The sequence below is a fragment of the Chiloscyllium plagiosum genome, unplaced genomic scaffold, assembly GCF_037043375.1.
Source record: "Chiloscyllium plagiosum isolate Xiang-an unplaced genomic scaffold, Cpla_swu_hap1 HiC_scaffold_23, whole genome shotgun sequence".
Lineage (NCBI taxonomy): Eukaryota > Metazoa > Chordata > Chondrichthyes > Orectolobiformes > Hemiscylliidae > Chiloscyllium > Chiloscyllium plagiosum.
Genome location: NW_028270161.1, coordinates 24,729,418 through 24,753,022, shown reverse-complemented (window position 1 = coordinate 24,753,022; position 23,605 = coordinate 24,729,418). Strand labels below are relative to the sequence as shown.

Here is a 23,605-nt window from a genome sequence, read left to right as displayed (position 1 = left end):
TTTTGTTTTTATCATTCCAGTTAAGTACTGAAACCTGTTCTGGGTTTTCTGTGAACCTGCCCCTTAAAGCTGGGTAAACTGGGGAATTCTGGGTACTTTCATAAAAGCTCTAACCTCTGTGATGACTGTGGCAAAAGTGGGGCTTGATTTACAGCATGCTATCCCAGTGAGATGTAACAATGCATGATGGCCACTGGAGGGTATACACAACAGGCACTGGGGAGTATACACAACACGCACCAGGGGGTATACACAATGGGTACTGGGGAGTATACACAATGGGCACTGGGTGAATACATGGGCACTGGGGGTATACACAATAGGTACTGGGGAATCTACACAATGGGCACAGGGTATACACAATGGGCACAGGGTGAATACACGGGCACTGGAGAGTATACACGATGGGTACTGGGGAATATACACAATGGGCACTGGGGGGTATACACAATGTGCACTGGGGGGTATACACAATGGGCACTGGGGGGTATACACAATGGGCACTGGGGGGGTATACACAATGGGCACTGGGGGGGTATACACAATGGGCACTGGGGGGTATACACAATGGGCACTGGGGGGGTATACACAATGGGCACTGGGGGGTATACACAATGGGCACTGGGGGGTATACACAATGGGCACTGGGGGGTATACACGATGGGCACTGGCGAAGTACACGAATGGCACTGGGGAAGGTACACAAGGGACACTGGGGAAGTATTCACGATGGGCACTGGGGAGTATACACGACAGGCACTGAGGGGTATACACGACAGGCACTGAGGGGTATACACGATGGGTACTGAGGGGTATACACGACGGGTACTGAGGGGTATACACGACGGGTACTGAGGGGTATACACAACGGGCACTAGGGTACATTGTACAGGATTGGCTGCACTGGTAAGTGTTATTTGGTTTGTGGGTGAGGCAGTGGGATCTCCTTGTGACACACTGAGGCTGGGGTTGAGCCTGGATTTCACCTGCTGTGGGTATGTGGCACCGTCCCGACTTGGACTGGGCATTTTCCCAAATAACTCATCTTTCAATTCCTTTTACATCCTGCTCTCCAATGGATACCTTGGGTTCACAATGGAATCTCTTGTGTCACATGACATAAAGCCCCGAGGTATTAGACAGACCCGACGGGCACCACAATAGACTAATGGTGGATATTGGTCATCAAACCAAGGTTCTGCCAACACCAGTTTTGTCCCGGGGAGAGCTCACCTTGCAGTTTGCCGTCCTTACATGACCTACCTGCACAGAGCGGGCAGCACTCTCCAGGAACGTGGATCTGATTCACACACGGAGTGATACAATGAATCGCAGAGCAGGTGGTGACCCCATCCACACACATACACGTCATGCAGGGGATTGTGGGTGCAGACCAGGTCCCTCCCTCCTGGTATTCCTTCCCATTGTACATACAGCCTGTTCGGGAAGTAAAGGTGAGTTAGTGGTCCTGAAATGAGGGGCTCAGACTGGACCCTGAAATTCAGTGTAACTGCACCTTCTACATCAATCCCTGCACATCATATATATCTGTCAGCCAGACTCCGTTGCAAGGAGGGATACCTTCCCCAACTCCTATAGTATCTTCCCTTTCAAGAAATCTCTAAATTAAGAAATCACACACCAGGTTTTAAACCAACAGGTCCTGCAATTTGTAACTCTGTCCACCCCAGTCCAACACCAGCTTCTCCAAATCAAGAAATCTCCACTTCCTGTAAATGCTCTGACAGCCCCATCTCCTAAGAATCCTTTAATGGACGCCTCCACCTCCCTCCTTTGTGACTCCAGCCTGCCCGCGGGTGAATCACTGTCCGACTCCATCAATCTTGGTTAGAGACAAAACAAACTGCAGATGCTGGAGTCCAAAGTGGACAGGCAGGAGGCTGGAAGAACACAGCGAGCCAGGCAGCATCAGGAGGGTCAGAAGTTGGCGGTTTGGGTGTGAAGACGGTTTGGGTATTAACTTCTGCACCTTGTGATACGGTGTTTCAATCAATCAATCAGCCAGTGTTTACCCTCGCAGGCTTTTTCTCCAATCTCCCTCAGCGCTGACTTTATTCGAAGTGGGTGGTGGGATGGGGAGGTGGGATGGGGAGGGGTTTGGGGGGATTGGGGTGCAGGGGCAGATGTGGCGGAGCCCTTACCTCGACACAGTGGGCAGCAAGATCCCGGCTTTGTTATCTGTTGCCTGCAGCTAAGCGTTGGACACTTGACGGGCAAACACAGCACATCACCATCCTGCAACACAGCAGATACACATTATGATATCAACTGACAAAACATTGAGGTCTTCGGGGACTGAAGGAGGATAGGACCTTAAAGGAATTGGTGGCAGCAATTGGTGAAGTGCCTGGAAATGGTGGTTGGGGTACGGTCTGGGGCGTGGGATGGAGGTGGAATTCCTGATGAGATGTTGATTCTCCTGCTCCTCGGGTTGCTGCCTGACCTGCTGTGCTTTTCCAGCAACACACTCTCGACTCGGACCCTCCAGCTCCTGCAGTCCACACTTTCTCCTCCGAGATGGGGAGGGAAGCAAGCAAATAGTTCTGGGATGCAGGATAGGAATCTTGGCACCACGTACAGGCAGCAGTGTCTCACTGCACTCTCAGGGAGGAGGGTCATCCCAGTCACAGCGCTGCAAGGGACATGAATGCTCACACAGACCCCCAACCTCCCACAGAGTTCATCTTCCATTTCTCGCTGAGATCCTGGATGTGGGTAGGAATCCCGGTGGACCTGTCCCCAGGATCTATTCCCAAATACCCAGAAAACTGAACTCTTTGAGGGCCTTCATCACAAGATTGGGAAGATGGGTCCATTATTATAATTACAGAGACTTCTGAGAAAAGTGGGCACCCTGCTAAGGGCAAACCAGGCACAGCTTCCAGTTACTGCTGCACGGAGTCAACTCTACACAGAGCGGGAATCCCTCCCACAGCGAGAGTCTCTCCCACAACGGGAATCTCTCCCACAACGTCCACATCATCAAATTCACTACAAGTCAGTATCCCAGTGACCCGCCTGAGAACTGGACTTGTAACTGGTCCACATAAACAAATTCTTTATTCCCAGACCTGCTAATATCCCTCTGAGTGAGTGGGACACTGTGGGAAGAGGGTACTGGGTAGAGGGTCAGAGCAAGGACAGAAATTCTCACCGTGGGGCTAGTGAAGCAGGTCTGTGACTGGAAGGAGAGTTTACTGTACGGTCGCTGTCAGGTACTGGGATTTAAAATCAGCCCTTACGTTACATGAGCAGTCCCTGCAGGCGTCCGGTTTGAACGTTTCCCTGTTGCTGTAAACATTCCCTTCATAGTAGCAATCCCGACAAACAGGACAGCACTGGCCTGGAATCTGTGCAGGGTGTTGACATGTGGCATCACACTCTGGCTCCAAACAGGTCACTTCTCCCCACTGTAGGAAGTGAGACAGACGGAGAGTGTGAGTGTGAGAGAGAAAAATGGACAGTGTGTGACAGAGAGAGAGTGAGAGAGAGAGTGAGATAGTGACAGTGAGTGAGACAGAGACAGTGAGTGAGACAGAGACAGTGAGTGAGACAGAGACAGTGAGACACAGCGTCAGAGAGAGAGAGAGCACGAGAGAGTGACAGATAGAGAAAGTGTCAGAGAGAAACAGTGCAAGAGGGAAACAGTGAGAGAGAGTGTAAAAGTGAATGAGTATGTGAGAGAGAAACAGTGCGTGAGAGAAAGATTGTGTGAGAGAATGTGTGAGAAAGAGATAGAGAGGAGAGACTAAAAGAGAAGGAAAGAGAGAAAGAGAATGAGAGAGATTTTGTGTGTGTGTGACAGAGAGATTGAGAATGCAAAAAAGTGAGAATGAGAGAAAGAGTGAATGTGCGAAAGAGTGTGAGAGTGTAAACATAAGTGTGAGCGTATCAGAGTGAGATAGTCTCTCTCTCACATACTTTCTGTGTGAGTGACAGTGTGAGAGAATGTAAGTGAGAGAGATAGGAAGAGAGAGGGAGAGACAGAATGTGAGAGTGTGTGAGAGAGAAAGAATGCGTATGTGTGAAAGAGAGACAGACGGTGTGCAAGAGAGTGAGAGACATGGAGTGAGATAGAGACAGTATGTGAGAGAGACAGTGTGAGAGAGTGAGAATGAGAGTGAGAGAGAGAGAGAGAGAATGTGTATGTGTTAAAGAGAAACAAACAGTGTGAGAGTGAGAGACTGAGTGAGATAGAATGAGAGTGTGTGAGAGACAGTGTTTGAGAGAGTGTGAAAGAGTGAGAGTGTAAAAGAGAAGATGTAAGAAAGTGTGTGAGACAGAGTGAGGTTGTGTGAAAGAGTAAGTCAGAGTGTGAGATAATGAGTGAGAAAGAGAGAGAGAGAAAAAGCGAGAGAGGAAAAGCAAGACAGAAAGAGAGAGAGAGAAAAAAAAGTGTATAAGAGAGAGTTGAAAGAGTGAGAGAAACCTGACATAAATGCTCAACCTGGGCATCAGAGGCTGACACCATTAATACCAGGGCATTCATGGGGAAAGGACTGGTTTCAGCTGTGGCTTTTCAACGTTGAGTGCTGAAGGTGTTTGCCTGACCTCAAACTGTACGGAGATGTGACTAGCGAACACACAGCGAATTGTTATTAGAGCTGACCATTACCCTGGTATGACAAGGATTACCATGGTCTGCACCCAGTCCCAAACAGTCCATAAACACTCCCACGCTGAGGTACACTGCGTAGAAATACAGCCTCACATGGGCAGTACACAAACAGTCCCACACCGGGCCAGGCCTCACACAAACAGTCCCACAATGGGCTGGGCCGTACACAAACAGTCCCACACCGGGCCGGGCCATACACAAACAGTCCCTCACCGGGCCGTACACAAACTGTCCCTCACCGGGCCGTACACAAACTGTCCCTCACCGGGCCGTACACAAACCGTCCCTCACCGGGCTGTACACAAGCCGTCCCTCACCGGGCCGTACACAAACCGTCCCGCAGCGGGCCGTACACAAACGGTCCCGCAGCGGGCCGTACACAAACGGTCCCGCAGCGGGCCGTACACAAACGGTCCCGCAGCGGGCCGTACCCAAACGGTCCCTCACTGGGCCGAGCCGTACACAAACCGTCCCTCACCGGGCTGTACACAAACCGTCCCTCACCGGGCTGTACACAAACCGTCCCTAACCGAGCCGTACACAAACCGTCCCGCAGTGGGGCCGTACACAAACCGTCCCGCAGCGGGCCGTACACAAACCGTCCCACAGCGGGCCGTACACAAACCGTCCCTCACTGGGCCGAGCCGTACACAAACAGTCCTGCAACGGGCCGTACACAAACCGTCCCTCACCGGGCTGTACACAAACTGTCCCTCATCGGGCTGTACACAAACAGTCCTGCACCGGGCTGTACACAAACAGTCCCGCACCGGGCTGGACACAAACAGTCCCGCACCGGGCTGTACACAAACAGTCCCGCACCGGGCTGTACACAAACAGTCCCTCACCGGGCTGTACACAAACCGTCCCTCACCGGGCTGTACACAAACCGTCCCTCACCGGGCTGTACACAAACTGTCCCTCACCGGGCTGTACACAAACCGTCCCTCACCGGGCTGTACACAAACAGTCCCGCACCGGGCTGTACACAAACCGTCCCTCACCGGGCTGTACACAAACAGCCCCGCACCGGGCCGTACACAAACAGTCCTGGGCCGGGCCGTTCACAAACAGTCTCGCACCAGGCCGGGCCATACACAAACAGTCCCGCACCGGGCCGTACACAAACCGTCCCGCACCGGGCCGAACACAAACAGTCCCGCACCGGGCCGAACACAAACAGTCCCGCACCGGCCGTACACAAACAGTCCCACACCGGGCCGTACACAAACAGTCCCACACCGGGCCGTACACAAATAGTCCCACACCGGGCCGTTCACAAACAGTCCCACACCGGGCCGTTCACAAACAGTCCCGCACCGGGCCGTACACAAACGGTCCCGCACGAAAATATCATGAATGTGTAGGAGAGAGGGAGACAAGTTCTTCAGGGGAGCATGAATGGATCCCTGGATTTACTGCAGAAACCCCTCACTGTACAGCATCAGGTTAAAAAGGGATTTGATGCCTTTAACATTTTGTTAATACAACTTCCACGAATCAGCGTGAGGTAAGGAGATTTATTTCAAATGTTCAGTGAGAGTGAGAATTAACTTTGTAATGTCTTGGCAATGGTGGGAAAGTGGAAACTTCTAGAATCATGACTGATGGTATAGGTTTTCCAGAGGAGAAACCTGATTGGAGGAGGTTGTCTCAGTTTAAGTCTGACCATGTGCTCATTTAACCGACATTGTGGTGTAAAGGGTTAGTTATACCTTCATTGTAATGATAGCTCCTTTGTGTGGGTATGTGATGCAGTGCTAGTCTACCTGTGTCTGAGCTCGGAGGCCAGGCTTCATTTCCCACCCTCTCCAAATATTTCTTTGTATTAATGCATGGGATGTGGACTTTTCTGGCTAGGCCAGCATTTATTACCTCAAATTAGGCAATCCCTCATTTCCCAGGGAGAGGCAGAGAAAAGTCGATCACATTGCTGTGGGTCTGGCACTCACATGTAGACCAGACCAGGTAAGGACAGCAGATTCCTTCCCTTAAGAAGATCGGTGAACCAGGTGGACAATCAGCAATGGGGAGGGATATGGAATGGCTGCTGGCAGATGGGACCAGATTGGGTTGGGGTATCTGGTCGGCATGGACGAGTTGGACCGAAGGGTCTGTTTCCGTGCTGTACATCTCTACGGCTCTTCATTCTCAACTTTTACTGAATTAAAACCTCACCGTCTGCCATGACAGAATTCAAACCCGGCTTCTCAGAAGATTATCAGAGTTTCGGGATGAATACCTGAGTGACCACCATCTTCCCCTGCTCTGAACAGGTTGGTTCGACAATATCTAGCTACTCGCCCTGTGCAAAGGGAGTGGTGTCGTTGTGACGTCAGGTCAGATGGAGCTAGAGCTCAGGCTGGTCTGGCCCTGGAGAAGATATCCTGTCTTCTCACAGTCTGAATATGGTTATGCTCAATATAGATTGTTGCTGTTCACTCACAGGATTGCGGATCTCATATTAGCACATGGTGACAACAAGAGAAGGCCTGTAGAACTGATGACAAGCAGCAGACAGTGTCAGAGAGCACGGGCGATGGGGGGGACAATCGAGGCCAACCCAGTGATCCAACCCCAAAGATAGGGAGAATATTTGAAGAGAAGCTTCACAGCAACAGAAGGCTGCCTTGATAAAATGCCAGAGGAAGTGTGCTGTATGTGATTGACAGCAGCATTGATGCCATGTTTGTCAAATAGGGCATGGAAGAAAAAAAATGGAAAAATACATAGTCCAGACTCCCATTTCGGTTCAAGGCTAAATCCTATAATAGTAAGTGGAGAAGTCTGGTGTAGACAGGAGCTGGGGAAATTATTGATTCCTTTATACTGCCTCACAGTTAACTAGCAGCACAGATCTTTAAGTGGGGCCTTTGTATGGGACTGCATTGCTGCGGCATTCCTGGATGAAGCTGATTTAGAATTCTCCCATCCAAAGCAGGTCCAACATTATCAAAAACAATGCAGCTCATCAGATCTCAAGCAAAAGTGATTTTTTTTATATCTGAAATGACAGAGAAGTCTCCTGGGATCCACTGACACCAACTTAGCCCTCTCTGCAGTATAAAGGCCACCAATAATGACAGTAGCCACAATGGGAAGAGGGTTCCATAGCCATCATTGTCCCTTTTCCGTGCTGTGCTGGTGAAAACCATGGTGCAGCCAAAAGTGCTCAGAATGCCATAAGAAAATACGTTTCCAGGTGGCGCGTTGTTGGTTTGACAACGGGCGATTTCAAACCACAGCACAGAGATCTAAACCCAGCCAACGTCTGCCTTCAAGTGTCTTATAAACCAGCAGCCGCTACTGAGTTACAGGAGCCCTTGGAAGGCAAACCTTCGCACTGTCTTGTCAAGGGGGTCATTGCTGATAGGAAATTGTAGATCCATATGTTGATATCTGGTCTGCAGATGTTATGGTTAATGGCAACAAACTATTTTTAAATTGGATACATGGGCAAGCATTATCCATTGCTTCTGATCCAATGCTGTGGTTGGAAGCTCAATGTCTCTGACCATCTTCAAGGTGCAGAATACACCACAAGAGAAGAACAAGGCCGGATGCAGACTGCAATAGCAGAGAGACAGCTGTTATTATGAAGTCATTCCCAATTTACGTGACTCATTATTCAGTTGGGACCTTCTTTGCTATTCACCAGCTGCAGCAGGTTTCAAAATGCCAGGAAGTCAGATGGCATTGATGAAAGACCATCCTTCAGACCACAGGACGACTTACAGATCTCACATTCCCCTTTGAAGAAAGGATGGGAGAAACAGGGATGGGCTGCACGGCTAGGATGAAGTTCCAGAAGCTCAGCTTGCTTTTTCAGGAAACGATACGGTCTCAGGGACAGATGACCTGTTGCATGATGGGATCCCAGATGTGGGGGAAAAGGAGACCTTTAAATCCAATTGAGCTGCTTGAATATTCAGAACTTACTAACTTGCACCAAAGCCAATTAAAGTCTGCAACCGAGTGCCATTGGCAACCTGCGCAAGTTCTCAATTTCTTTCAGTAAAGTGCAAGAGCCTTAAACCACTGAGTGTCTGCAGCAGAGCTGTAGAAATGCTTAAAATAAAGCATTCAGTGGAGTGTGAGCAGATCAGAATTAAACAGGAGTAGGAGCAGTCCAACTCTCCAACGGTGAATTAAAACCTTAGCTATTTGCAGTAACATAGCAAGACCAAGTCACACAGCCATGATTTGAAGATGCCGGTGTTGGACTGGGGTGTACAAAGTTAAAAATCTCAACACCAGGGTATAGTCCAACAGGTTTAATTGGAAGCACACTAGCTTTCGGGGCACTGCTCCTTCATCAGGTGGTTCTGGATAAGCTAGTGCTTCCAATTAAACCTGCTGGACTATAACCTGGTGTGTGATTTCTTTAACTTAAGCCATACAGCGACCAAGTGGGGATGTGACCACACTCAGTGCTCTTCTGGTCACCAATGAGCCTCTCTTCAAGACAAGAGGCCTACTGTTAAGGTTTGCTTTTCAAAGGCTTCTGTGACACAATGGTAGTGTCCCTACTTCAGGGCCAGGAGTCCAGGGTTCAAGTCCCCCTGCTCCAGAGCAGTGTAGTGACATTTCTGCACAGGCTGATTAGAAACATCTTGTTTGTTTTAAGTCTGCAGCCCACAGAGCAATGCGAGAACCTCCTAAAGACCCAGGTCCAAGTGCCTACTCCCGGTCCGATGCTAATGCACTTCTACTTCCTGCTGGTGCTCCAGATGTGTCGCTGCTTGTAGAGAAATCACCCCCCCCCCGCCAACTCCAGCCCCGCACTGGCCAGCCCAGACAATGACAAGGGAACACCTATATCCACCGAGGCAGCAGGGAATAAAACAACGAACTGCAGATGCTGGAGATCTGAAACAAAAACAGAAATTGCTGGTGAAACTCAGTAGGTCTGGCAGCATCTGTGGGGAGAAAACGGGGTTAATGTGTCGAGTCCAGTGACCCTTCTTTAGAACGGACTCATCTGCTTTCTCTCCACAGATGCTGCCAGACCTGCTGAGTTTCGCCAGCAATTTGTTTCTGTTTCATATCTCCAGCACCCACAGTTCTTTGCCTTATGTCCCTGGGCTGGGGCTTGGGTCTGTAAGGTTCTAGGGAGAGACATCCTCACTGATCAACTCAGCCTGTGTCTGATCCCTCCCAACGCAGCAAGCCTCACATGATCACATCCCTGACTGCTGTCCCAGCCTGTGAACCCATCGCCGATCTGGAGACCCAGTCTTAATGGCCTATGTTAGTTCAGTGGCTTACCGTACATGTACATGTGTGGCAGGGGTTCACTGCTGAAACCCAGTGTGATCCTCCTTCATACTGTTTGCCGTGATGGATACAGACTGTAAAAGGAGAGACACTATAGTCAGACAGGGACCAGAACAGGATCCACACACACCTCACTGGCCACAGACCAACCTCAAGAGTCAACAGACTCAAACCATCAACTCTGCTTTCCCCCCATAGATGCAGCCAGACTTGCTGAGTTCTGCCAGCAATGTCTGACTTTGTTCCAGCCGCAGACACTGGGCCACAATATACAGCCTTCATCCAAAGGCTTTGAATTTAATAAAGGGGCCGATAGCTGCATGAATTGTGGGTAGGGTGTCCCACTGAAATGCTGGTCTGCTTTGTGCCTGGTTTATATTTGACAAACATGTGCACACATGCACATTCCCAGAGACTTGTTCCTGTCCTATTGAAGGGTGGTACCTACCTGGGCACTCTGGGCAGCATGCCTTTGCTTTTGTCACGGGCTCCGAACAGGTTACCTTTGGACAAACAACATCCAAACACAACACACTGCCATCGAGGCAGCTGCAGCGTTTACACCGGTTGGATGGAGGGAAGAAGGTTTCTCGATTTTCGTACTCCATGCCCTCGAAGGAACAGCCATCGCACTCGGGACAACAGGCTGAGCTGACAACTGGGTGGGTGCACTGTTTGGAGCAGGGTCTCTTCCAGCAGGTCACCATCTCAGCCTGAGGGCACAGCAGCATCATGAACAGTAAAAAGGAAGCAGAACAGGGTCCCCAGTCCTCCATCCTGGCTCCTCCCTCCCACACTGCCATTCAAACATCATATTCCACAACTTCCTCTCCAAGCCACACACCTTCCTGAGTTGGAGCTATATCACTGTTCCTACAGCAAGTCAACATCTGGGAACTCCCTCCCTAATGTCAAACACCAGCCGTTAGACCTTGGTGAAACAAAACCACACACACACACACACACCATACTTTACTGTCTTCCCTGTCAAATCCAGCTCATCTCTCAGCCTCAGTCTAATCAAGGGTCAGACATTTTGGAGTGATACCAGTAATCTCGAGAAGGGACCAAGTGGACATTCCCAAGTTTGCTGATGATACAAAGTATGCTGTGGGGGGGTGGAGACAAAGGTGGAAGCAAACATCTTGGGCATGAATGTGGCAGCTGGAATAAAACCTGGGAAATGTGAAATTATCCACTTTGATAAGAGAGTCAAATCAGAGGATTTTCTTTATCTGGTGAGAAACTGGGAAACACTGACATTAAGGAGACTGGAGTGTTCTCATGTTCTTTCCTCATCAACTACTGTTCTCTCTCTGTTCCTGTTTACTCTTCCACAATACAAACTCTGGAAAAAGGGTAGCAAGTCAGGCAGCGTCTGAGGAGCAGCAGAGTCAACGTTTCGGTGTAAGGGTCCTGCCCGAAACATCGACTCTCCTGCTTCTCGGATGCTGCCTGACCTGCTGAGCTTTTCCCAGCGCCATACTTTACCTGCTCTGACAGGCATCTGCAGTCCTCACTGTCTCCTCATTACAAATTCTACCCACCTCTGGAATCTCAGCCCACTCTGGATCATTGGAGTTGAGGGATGAGGGGAGAAGCTGTTTCGGGATGAGGTTGGGGTTTGGAACATGAGGATTTGTGGGACTGTTAGGGTCGGGATTGTTCAGTTGGTTTCGTCCTGTTCCTAATGATACCAATACTCACCAGGCAGGTGCACTTTGAGCACTTGTCAGAGGGGGAGTTGAAAGTGGTTCCGCTCTCATAGACCTGTCCCAGGTAATGACAGATGCCAGTACACTGCGGGCAGCATTCCCCAACAGGGGTCACTGGATTTTGACAACTGACGGATGGGCAGGACACAGGCTGACAGGTAACCTGACCATTCTGCAATAAAACAACAGCACTACTGTTCAAGTCCTGAAGCTCATAACACAAAATAAGAAGCTGTCAACAAGTGTTCAATGCAAAAATATCAAAAGCAGCAATGCCAAGGGGAGCCATTTTACCATTCTGTGACTCAGCACGGAACGAGGGAAAGGGGGAGGGGGGGGGGGGGAAAGGGGAAAAGAACCACAGGTGCGGGGGCAAAAGACAGGGGTGGGGGGGGGGAGGGAAAGGACAGTGGGTTGGGGGGGGGGAAGGACGGTGGGAAACGGGGAAAAGACAGGGGGATGGGAAAAGACGGGTGAGAAGGACGGGGGCAAAGGGGGAAGGACGGGGGAGGGGGGAAGGACAGGGGGAGGGGGGGGGGAAGGACAGGGACAAAGGGGGAAGGACGGGGGAGGAGGGGGAAGGACGGGGGAGGAGGGGGAAGGACGGGGGAGGAGGGGGAAGGACGGGGGAGGAGGGGGGAGGACGGGGGAGGAGGGGGAAGGACGGGGGAGGAGGGAAGGACAGGGGGGAAGACGGGGGTTGGGGGAAGGACGGGGGGGGGGCAGGAAGGACAGGGGGGGAGGATGGGGGGGAAGGGGAAGGAACGTGGGGAAGGGGAAGGACGGAGGCGAAGGGGGAAGGACGGAGGCGAAGGGGGAAGGACGGAGGCGAAGGGGGAAGGACGGAGGCGAAGGGGGAAGGACGGAGGCGAAGGGGGAAGGACGGAGGCAAAGGGGGAAGGACGGAGGCAAAGGGGGAAGGACGGAGGCAAAGGGGGAAGGACGGAGGCAAAGGGGGAAGGACGGAGGCAAAGGGGGAAGGACGGGGGGGGGCGGCAAAGGGGGAAGGACGGGGGGGTTAAAGGGGAAGGACGGGGGGGGGAAAGGGGAAGGACGGGGGGGAAGAGGGAAGGACGGGGTTGGGAGGGGGAAGGACGGGGGAGGAGGGGGAAGGACAGGGGAGGAGGGGGAAGGACGGGGGGGGGAGGGGGAAGGACGGGGGGGGGAGGGGGAAGGACGGGGGGGAGGGAGAAGGATGGGGGGGGAGGGGGAAGGACGGGGGGGGGAAGGGAAGGACGGGGGGGAAGGGGAAGGACAGGGGGGAAGGGGAAAGGACGGGGGAAGGGGAAAGGACGGGGGTGGAAGAGGGAAGGACGGGGTGGGGAGGGGGAAGGATGGGGGAGGAGGGGGAAGGACGGGGGAGGAGGGGGAAGGACGGGGGGGGAGGGGGAAGGACGGGGGGGGAGGGGGAAGGACGGTGGGGGAGGGGGAAGGACGGTGGGGGAGGGGGAAGGACGGTGGGGGAGGGGGAAGGACGGGGGGGTGGGGGAAGGACGGGGGGGGGAGGGGGAAGGACGGGGGGGGGGAGGGGGAAGGACGGGGGGGGGAGGGGGAAGGACGGGGGGGAGGGGGAAGGACGGGGGGGAGGGGGAAGGACGGGGGGGAGGGGGGAAGGAGAAGGTCGGGGGGGTAAGGAGAAGGTCGGGGGGGTAAGGAGAAGGACGGGGGGGGTAAGGAGAATGACGGTGGGGGGTAAGGAGAAGGTGGGGGGTAAGGAGAAGGACGGGGGGGGGGTAAGGAGAAGGACGGGTGGGGTAAGGAGAAGGACGGGGGGGGTAAGGAGAAGGACGGGGGGGGTAAGGAGAAGGACGGGGGGGGGGTAAGGAGAAGGACGGGTGGGGTAAGGAGAAGGACGGGTGGGGTAAGGAGAAGGACGGGGGGGGTAAGGAGAAGGACGGGGGGGGTAAGGAGAAGGACGGGGGGGGTAAGGAGAAGGACGGGGGGGGTAAGGAGAAGGACGGGGGGGGTAAGGAGAAGGACGGGGGGGGGTAAGGAGAAGGACGGGGGGGGGGTAAGGAGAAGGACGGGGGGGGGTAAGGAGAAGGACTGGGGGGGGTAAGGAGAAGGACGGGGGGGGTAAGGAGAAGGACGGGGGGGTAAGGAGAAGGACGGGGGGGTAAGGAGAAGGACGGGGGGGGGGAAGGAGGAAGGACGGGGTAGAAGTGGGAAGGATGGGTGGAAGGGAGAAGGACGGGTGGGGAAGGGGAAGGACGGGGGGTGGAAGGGGAAGGACGGGGGTGGGAAGAGGAAGGACGGGGGTGGGAAGAGGAAGGACGGGGGGGGGGGTGGAGGGAAGGACGGGGAGGGGGGGGGAGGGGAAGGACGGGGGGGGGGGAAGAGAGGACGGAGGGGGGGAAGGGGAAGGACGGGGGGGGGGGGGAAGGGGAAGGACGGGGGGGGAAGGGGAAGGACGGGGGGGAAGGGGAAGGACAGGGGGGAAGCGGGAATGACGGGGGAAGGGGAAAGGACGGGGGGGAAGAGGGAAGGACGGGGTTGGGAGGGGGAAGGACGGGGGAGGAGGGGGAAGGACAGGGGAGGAGGGGGAAGGACGGGGGGGGAGGGGGAAGGACGGGGGGGGAGGGGGAAGGACGGGGGGGGGAGGGGGAAGGACGGGGGGGAGGGAGAAGGATGGGGGGGGAGGGAGAAGGATGGGGGGGGAGGGAGAAGGATGGGGGGGGAGGGGGAAGGACGGGGGGGGAAGGGAAGGACGGGGGGGAAGGGGAAGGACAGGGGGGAAGGGGAAAGGACGGGGGAAGGGGAAAGGACGGGGGTGGAAGAGGGAAGGACGGGGTGGGGAGGGGGAAGGATGGGGGAGGAGGGGGAAGGACGGGGGAGGAGGGGGAAGGACGGGGGGGGAGGGGGAAGGACGGTGGGGGAGGGGGAAGGACGGGGGGGTGGGGGAAGGACGGGGGGGGAGGGGGAAGGACGGGGGGGGGGAGGGGGAAGGACGGGGGGGGAGGGGGAAGGACGGGGGGGGGTAAGGAGAAGGACGGGGGGGGTAAGGAGAAGGACGGGGGGGTAAGGAGAAGGACGGGGGGGGTAAGGAGAAGGACGGGGGGGGTAAGGAGAATGACGTTGGGGGGTAAGGAGAAGGTGGGGGGTAAGGAGAAGGACGGGGGGGGGGTAAGGAGAAGGACGGGTGGGGTAAGGAGAAGGACGGGGGGGGTAAGGAGAAGGACGGGGGGGGTAAGGAGAAGGACGGGGGGGGTAAGGAGAAGGACGGGGGGGGGTAAGGAGAAGGACGGGGGGGGGGTAAGGAGAAGGACGGGGGGGGGGTAAGGAGAAGGACGGGGGGGGGTAAGGAGAAGGACGGGGGGGGGTAAGGAGAAGGACGGGGGGGGTAAGGAGAAGGACGGGGGGGTAAGGAGAAGGACGGGGGGGGGGGGAAGGAGGAAGGACGGGGTAGAAGTGGGAAGGATGGGTGGAAGGGAGAAGGACGGGTGGGGAAGGGGAAGGACGGGGGGTGGAAGGGGAAGGACGGGGGTGGGAAGAGGAAGGACGGGGGTGGGAAGAGGAAGGACGGGGGGGGGGGGGTGGAGGGAAGGACGGGGAGGGGGGGGAGGGGAAGGACGGGGGGGGGAAGAGAGGACGGAGGGGGGGAAGGGGAAGGACGGGGGGGGGGGAAGGGGAAGGACGGGGGGGGGGAGGGGGAAGGATGGGGGAATGCAGGAAGAACGGGGGAATGGAGGAAGGACGTGGGGGAAGTGGGAAGGACGGGGGGAAGTGGAAAGGACGGGGGGGGGAAGTGGGAAGGATGGGGGAAGGGAGAAGGGGAAGGATGGGGGGGAAGGGGAAGGATGGGGGGGGGGAGGGGAAGGACGGGGGGGGGGAGGGGAAGGACGGGGGGGGTGGAGGGGAAGGACGGGGGGGGGGTGGAGGGAAAGGACGGGGGGGAGAAGGGGAAGGACGGGAGGGAGAAGGGGAAGGACGGGGGGGGAGAAGGGGAAGGACGGGGGGGGGGAGAAGGGGAAGGACGCGGGAGAAAGGGAAGGACGGGGTGAAGGAGAAGGGGAAGGACGGGGGAAAGGGGGAAGGACGGGGGTGGGTAAGGAAGGACGGGGGGGGGTGGGGGGGGGGGAAGGGGGAAGGACTGGGGAAAGGACCGGGGGGCGAAGAGGAAGTATTGGGAGGGGGAGAGAGGAAGGACGGGGGTGAAGGATGGGGGGGGGGGAATGGGGGAAGGACGGGTTGGATGGGGGAAGGATGGGGGTGGATGGGGGAAGGACGGAGGCGAAGGGGGAAGGACGGGGAGAGGGGGAAAAGGCCGGGGGCGGGGAGGGGAAAGGCCGGGGGGTTGGGGGTGGGGTGGGGGAGAGGGGAAAGGTTGGGGGGAGATGAAAGGACAGCTGCAGAGGCAAGGGATGGGGGGTCAAAGGGGAAAGGGAGAGGATAAGGTGAGTTCTCCCACAAGCAACTTCCAAGAATTCACTGTCAATTGGTCAGACCGGTCAAATTGACCGCCCAGTAAGGAGACCCAATTTGTAAGGAGGCCTACACACAATGAAGTGGTTTAGAATGATTAGGTCGGAGTTTAGACAGAGAGCCAGTATAGATATGATGGCCAGAATGGCATCCTGCTAGCACTGTAACTATGCTGTCTCCGTGCGACCTCCCTCTGTCTAAGGGATGTGTGCAGTTGTTCTCACTCCTCTTGCTCTTTGACTGAACTCATGGGTATATTGCTGAGGGGCAGAGTCACAGGCTGCATCCATTCAACATGGAGCTCCAGTAATACAGGTGAACCTCCTGGTGTTTATAACCACAGCCCCAGCTGAGTTCAGGAAAGTGTGGAGAATTGTAGGGACAGGCTCACACCCAAATACTCCTGGGGTTAATAACCCATTGGATAGGCCTCTGGTGAGGGACGAGTATGAGAATTACATGAAAAGCAGCCACCATTTGTTGGAGCCAGCTGAAGGTCATTTCAAGATGAATACCATGGAAAGTAGCTATGTAGAGCTTGCACCAGATCTTGGCTAGGCTGCATTTGGAATACTGTGGACAATTCTGGTCTCAGTCTTCCACATAGTATGCAGAAGAAATGGGCAAAGTATAAACATGATTTACAAAGATTCTACCAGAAGTTTCAGCTTATAACTATCAGTTCAAACTGAATAGGTTTGCTTCTGTAGAAAAGTCTGACTTAGGACCTGACTTGATTGAAGTGTTTAAAATATGAAGGATTTTGTCAAGGTCAGTATGGAGAATATGTTTCTGCTTGTTAATGGTCCAAAACTTGGCGTCATAAAAAATAAGTCACCAATAAATCTAATTGTGAACCTGGGAAGAACTTATTTATTCAGAAAGTGGTTCGAATATGGATCTCATCACCAAGGGGAGTGGCTGAGGTGGATAACAAAAACACATTTAAGGGGAACTAGATAAATACACGTGGGAGCGAGGGACAGCAGGTTCTGTTGATAGTGTGAGAGAAACTAAATCCAGTGGGAGGGGATTGACGTGCAGCATAAACACTGCCACAGTTAAAAATCACACAACATCAGGTTATAATCCAACAGGTTTAATTGGAGGCACTAGCTTTCGAAGCGTCGCTCCTTCATCAGGTGGTTGACAACCTCCTGAGGAAGGAGCGTCGCTCCGAAAGCTAGTGCTTCCAATTAAACCTGTTGGACTATAACCTGGTGTGGTGTGATTTTTAACTTTGTACACCCCAGTCCAACACCGGCATCTCCGAATCATCGCCACAGTTAATACAGAGTTAATGGCACGTTGCTGTGCTGTAAATGTAGTGTAGTGATACTGTCTTTGTGATTCTCTGAAGGATCACTCGAGGGCATTTCTCATGTACTGCTGTGCAATTCCGATCCTCAGTTCAAAGCTCCGGGCAGCAACTAGCCTGAGGTTTCTCTTTGAACTTTCCTCTGACGGAGATGTTTCAGATTAACATTTGTGTTTAACTTCAGGAATGTTCAAAGTTATTCATTCCCAAATGAACTGAATAATTGAAGTGTGGGAATGGTCACACGTGGAGGAGGGGGGCGAGTGAAGCCACTGGGGAGGAAACAAGTCTCAATTTTATTTGAACTCTTAGCTTCTACCTCCTGCTGTTGTGTTCCATTTTAATTCAGTCAGGATGCAGCCAGTGCACGGGGAGTCCAGAGATCGTGAGATCACATCGCTTGCAGAAGTTGTGAATGTAAGAGGGAATAGTTTCCAGAAAAAAAAAGTACACTGACTGTAGTGACAGCTTAATGTCATTCAGGTATGAGAGGATGTCACAGTGAGAGCCTCTGCCTTCCATGTGACTCCAATCCGATGTTCCTTCTAAGCTGCACTGCAGTTGGGAGTACGCCACAAGGGGGCACACCCACACGCCCAGCCACGTGTAACAAGCCAGTCATGCACAGCAAATGGAGCTGAGCAGGAACATGGCTCCCACCCCAGGAAATGGTGCCAGATTCCTCCTTTCCTCAGTGTTCCTCAGTGTAGTTTGACAGGCCTGGTATCCGGGTGGAGCTAGTCAGAGCTCTTCTGTTCGTTTCACACATATACGATGGACAGACGGAGCCCAGCCAATGAGAACACCTCTTACCCGACAGGCGCAGCGGTTACATTTGTCACTTGGGTCTGGGAACCTTTCACCATTTTTATAACCTCTCTCATCGTAACGACAGCCATCACACACTGGGCAGCTGCAAACGTTGATTGATGGGTGGGGGCATGACGCTTTTTTGCAGCGTTTGGCGTCACAGATCACTCGTCCCTTCTGAAGTGGACAAAAAGAAAAGAAATATTGGTCCCCAGTTTGTCACAATTGCACGTGCTCAGCCACCTCTCCCTGTATTCAGTGCCAACCCATTCATCCCTGTGCCCAGTATTCATCAATTCATCACCGCAGGCCGTCTGATAACGCCGGGCACAAACCGAAGACGGTAAAGGGAAGAATCAGCTCATTGTGTTCATTCTGCAATGTGTCCTATTTACATGCTGTCAGTGGGCCAGAACACTCAAAGGATGCCCATCCTCTGGCACTGCAACTCCAAGGTTTCAATGAATTAGTTCATTTCAGAGTGCAGACACTGATAGGATGTGTGAGCCAGTCACTTAATGCACAGGAAGATCCAGTCAATAAGAGGGCACCAATGACCAATTTTGTGTGAAATAGGATCTCTTACATTAACCTGGGATGGGACCTTGCTTTAATGTCTCCTCCTCCTGCTGTGACAGTGTCCCATTGCCATTTGGTGGGTCAGTGCCTCCTCAGTACTGCCACATGAGAGTAAGCCCGGATTAAATGTTCCGGATTCTGGAGGGGGACTTGAACTGATGATCTCCTGACTCCGAGACGAGCTGTTACGGCTGAGCTGTAGCTAACACCCAGCAGTAGTTGCTCAACATTCATGTCCAGAAACTCAGTTCCTGGCACATACAGCCCCAAAGGTTATTGCAGCAGTCTGGAATTCTGGGATCAAAGTTTAACCCAGCACGTGTTTCCCCCCAAGCGAGCCAGGAGGACCTTACCTGGCACCGGCACTCCTCACACTTTCCTTTCGGAGATGGGAATGTTGCTCCTTCCGCATAATCTTCACCTTGGAAGTGACAGCCTGCAGAACGATAGGAAATGAGCTAACTCATTGAAGGGAGTCTGCTAGCTGTGAGAATGACAGGGCAGTGTGGAGTTGGAAAACCAGCCCTTCAGATGGGCAGTCACTGACTCAGCACCGCACTATATTCAAATCCAAACGCCCCCTCACCCAGCAAAATGGTTCTCACTAACACTCTATCAATTCCTTTCAAAAATGTCCATCAAATCAGTTCTTAACATCCTATATTCCAGGGAGTACAATCTCTCTCCATCAATCAACCTCAATGTCAATATTCTGGTGAACCTGCAGTGCTCTCTTTCCAAAGTTAGAGTACACTTTCTCAGATGGAGTAGCCAGAACTGGGTAGAGTTACACCAGACACAGTCTGACTAGCAGTACCAAAACAACCTCCCACTTCCCACTAGTGCGTGCATTCAATCTGCATTTTGATAGTACCTTTCATGCCCTCAGGATATTCCCAAGAGTCTCCGAGCTAATTACGTATTTGGAAGTGTGGTCAGTGTTGTAACTCTGGAAACATTCCAGGCAATTTGTGAAAATTATTGTGCTGTCCCACAGGCAGTACAGTGAGAATAATGGAGGCTGTTACAAAAGTATAAGGGACCTTTAGCAATATTAAGTGGTATAGATACAAATGTGAAGAAGTTACAGTGTTACAGTTCGGTTAGTAGTGGGCAGACTGCTTGGTTTTGAAGAAGGGTCATTAGACCTGAACCGTTCCCTTTGCTCTCTCTCCACAGATGCTGCCAGACCTGCTGAGTTTTCCCAGCTACTTGTATGTTCATTCCACTCTTGCTCTCCTTTGGATTGTGTCTTTTATTGTGCCCCACAGAGGCAAGATGGAGACTTGCTTTAATGTTTCATCCAAAAGACAGCACCTCCAGCACTCTCTCTCTCTCTCTATATACTGTCCTTCTGGAAGGGTAACACTTCTCATTGAAATGTTACCGGTTTCTCACTCCCACTGATCTGACTTGCTGAATATTTGCTGCACTGTTTATTTTACTTCAGTGCCTTGATGGGAGCTGGGAATTTCTGGTGCAGACGTTTCGTCCCCTGTCTAGGTGACATCCTCAGTGCTTGGGAGCCTCCTGTGAAGCGCTTCTGTGATCTTTCCTCCGGCATTTGTAGTGGTTTGAATCTGCCGCTTCCGGTTGTCAGTTCCAGCTGTCCGCTGCAGTGGTCGGTATATAGGGTCCAGGTCAATGTGCTTATTGATTGAATCCTGGACCCTATATACCGACCACTGCAGCGGACAGCTGGAACTGACAACCGGAAGCGGCAGATTCAAACCACTACAAATGCCGGAGGAAAGATCACAGAAGCGCTTCACAGGAGGTTCCCAAGCACTGAGGATGTCACCTAGACAGGGGACGAAACGTCTGCACCAGAAATTCCCAGCTCGGTGAACAGAACCACAACAATGAGCACCCGAGCTACAAATCTTCGCACAAACTTTGAGCCTTGATGTGAGTCATCATTCATTATGCCAGAGGAGGTGGTGGAGGCTGGTACAACATTTAAAAGGCATTTGGAAGGGTACCTGAATAGGAAGGGTTTAGAGGGATATGAGTGAAATGCTGGCAAAGAGGAGTAGGCCAGATTGGGCTGTCTGGCCGGAATGGATGAGTTGGACTGACGGGTCTGTTTCTGTGCTGTACATCTCTTATGACTCGATGTGCTCAAGTCCTTAAGTAAGGCCTGAACTAGAAAACCTTCTTAGAACCTACTTGGCTGTCACCTAACCACTCATTTTCCCACAAAATATTTATCCCATTCCCTTTTGAAGATTTAAAATATGTATTCATGGGATGAGGGCATCACTGGCTGGGCAGGCATTTATTGCCCATCCAGAGGGCAGTTACAAGTCAACCATATTGCCATTGGTCTGGAGTCAAAGTAGGCCAGACCAGGTCAGGAAGGCAGTTCGCTTCCTTAAAGAACATTAGTGAACCATATGAGTTTCTCCTGACAACTGACAATGGTCATCATTAGACTCTTAATTCCAGATTTTTATTGAAATCAACCTCCACCACCTACCATGGTGGGACTTGAACCCAGATCTCCGGAACATTCCTTGTCATACCACTAGGCCATCACCTCCCCTACTATCGAATCTGCTTCCACTAACCAGTAAGGCTTGTCTTTAGCAGTCTCAACAACTCAATGTTGAAACAAATTCTCTCCTCTGGTTCTTTTGAGATTTCCTTCAGTCTGGTTACCAGCCCTTCCGTCACTACAATCAGTTCCTTATTTACTCAATCAAAGCTTCATTTTTTTTAATGCTTTGTGAAATCTCCCCAACATCTTATGGTTGAAGGAAAATAAGCTCACGTTTCTCTACCCTTTTTCCATGTCTGAATACTCGGATCTTTAGTGCCACTCTGGAAATTTCCGACACCCACTCCATCTTGGCAATATGGGATGCACTGCATTGAACTCCATATTCTCCAGCTGGGGCCAGAGCTGTGGTTGATAAAGGTTTTGTATAATCTCTTCACATTTGTATCTATACCACTGTTTATATAGCTAAGGATCCCTTATGCTTTTATAACAGCCTCACAGACTTGGGCCATTTATTTATACTGTCTTGTCATATGATCCTATCAAACAGTATTACTTTACAATGCATTTAAGGCTTTATATTAAAATGCTTCCATCATGTGACTTCCCAAATGACTAATCACTGACCTCTTGAATTCTCTCTACAACCTTTGCGTGTTCTGTATCACTTGCAGACTTCGATATCATGCACTGTACACCCACATCCGGGTATTAATAGATCACACAAAATTAAGAGACCTCGTTCAGGCCCCTAGGAACACAACTTCCTGCCGGTCTGACGAGAACTAAGCAAATTACAGCACGGGAACAGGCCCTTCTGCCCTTCAAGCCTGTGCTGATCCAGATTCTCGATCTAAACCTGTCGCCTATTTTCTAAGGATCTGCATCCCTCTGCTCCCTGCCCATTCATGTATCTGTCTAGGTACATCTTAAATGGCGCTATCATGCCCACCTCTACCACCTCTGCTGGCAATGCCTTCCAGGCACCCACCAACCTCTGCATAAAGAACTTTCCACGGATATCTCCCCTAAGCTTTTCCCCTCTCACTTTGAACTCATGACCCCTAGTAATTGAGTCCCCCACTCTGGGAAAAAGCTTCTGGCTATCCATCCCGTATACACAGCTCATGATTTTGTAGACTTCAATCAGGTCTACAGGTTTTGTAGACTAATAACCACCCCCCACTGCTGTCCATTTGCCAACGTCATATCCACATCATGGCTGCAGCTTTAAACCCAAGGGTTTGAGAATGACTGTCTGAGTCTGCTGGGGCCTAATGTGAACACAGAGTTTGTACAGTCTGAAATGTGCCTTACTGTTTAATTGGACAGCACAGATAGAGCACATCCAGGTGTATTCTTCTCTTGGTAATACCTACTAGGACCGTGGGTCCTTCACTTTGATCATTCCCTATCCCCTATTCCAAGTGGGAACATCTATCTGTTCTGCAATCTCTACGCATTATCCACGACTCAAATCTAATTATAGACTGTGCCATTTTTCACCGTCTCTCAGCTTGGTCATTTTCCACACCCACCCAGCAGAGTCCTAACTCTCTCTCTCCCCCCGTACATTCCCCACTCTCACTTCCCCCTGGGCAGTCGCAATGCACACTCCATCATGACTAGGGCAGTCCCCCCCTCCCCCCAAGGCAGTCCACCTCTCACTCTTTCCCTGGGTGATCCTCTCTCTCGGGCATACTCTCTGTCCCTCCACCCTCCACCACCCAGCCCCTCTCTCTCTGTCTCTCTCTCTCTCTCTCTCTCTCTGGCCTCCAGCTTTGACCTGTTGTCTGTGTCAGATTGTTGGAATGGGATTGGGGTTGGGGTTCAAGCGTGCAAGTGCAGAGCCAGAGGCAATGCTGGAGGTTTTCACTCACCATCACACTGGGGACAGTCACAGCGTCCAATGATGGGATGGGAGCACGGAGCTGGGGCACACAATGCCCTCACACAGTGTACTGAGCCGCTCTGTAACACAACACACAGCACAGGTCAGCACAGCGGCTGGCACAGTGCAGCAACAGGATGGGAGGGGAAAGGGATGGTAGAGGGAGGGGAATGTGGGAGGAGGGGAGTGTGGAGGTAGCGGGCAGAGTAGAGGGAGGGTTACTGGAGGGGACAGTGCAGAAGAGGTGGTGGAGGGAAGTTGAATGAGCGAAGAAGGAAGGCTGAAGGATAGAAACGATGGTCACTGTGTCCCTCGGCCAAGGGGAATGGGTGATTGATCCCGAATGTGGAGCTCACTTGCTCCCAGACACCGTGATGTAGTTACTCACCCGGCAGGAACATTGTGAGCATGTGTCAGTGGGATCAGCGAATGTCTGTCCGTTACCGATAGT

At 52.5% G+C, this 23,605-nt stretch overlaps 1 protein-coding gene across 1 annotated transcript in view; it reads right to left on the bottom strand.

Moving 5' to 3' along the window:
* The window catches only part of kcp (kielin cysteine rich BMP regulator), a 151,640-nt gene that overhangs the window by 32,785 nt on the left and 95,250 nt on the right, over positions 1-23,605 (bottom strand). Inside the window, exons 18-27 of the mRNA XM_087999293.1 lie at positions 23,543-23,604; positions 23,144-23,234; positions 19,114-19,196; positions 18,185-18,358; positions 11,624-11,803; positions 10,365-10,629; positions 9,908-9,990; positions 3,264-3,431; positions 2,163-2,256; positions 1,264-1,437 (exon numbers count right to left, since the gene is read on the bottom strand). Coding sequence (XP_087855419.1) covers positions 1,264-1,437; positions 2,163-2,256; positions 3,264-3,431; positions 9,908-9,990; positions 10,365-10,629; positions 11,624-11,803; positions 18,185-18,358; positions 19,114-19,196; positions 23,144-23,234; positions 23,543-23,604 — 1,374 coding nt within the window. The remainder of the gene's footprint in view (positions 1-1,263; positions 1,438-2,162; positions 2,257-3,263; positions 3,432-9,907; positions 9,991-10,364; positions 10,630-11,623; positions 11,804-18,184; positions 18,359-19,113; positions 19,197-23,143; positions 23,235-23,542; position 23,605) is intronic.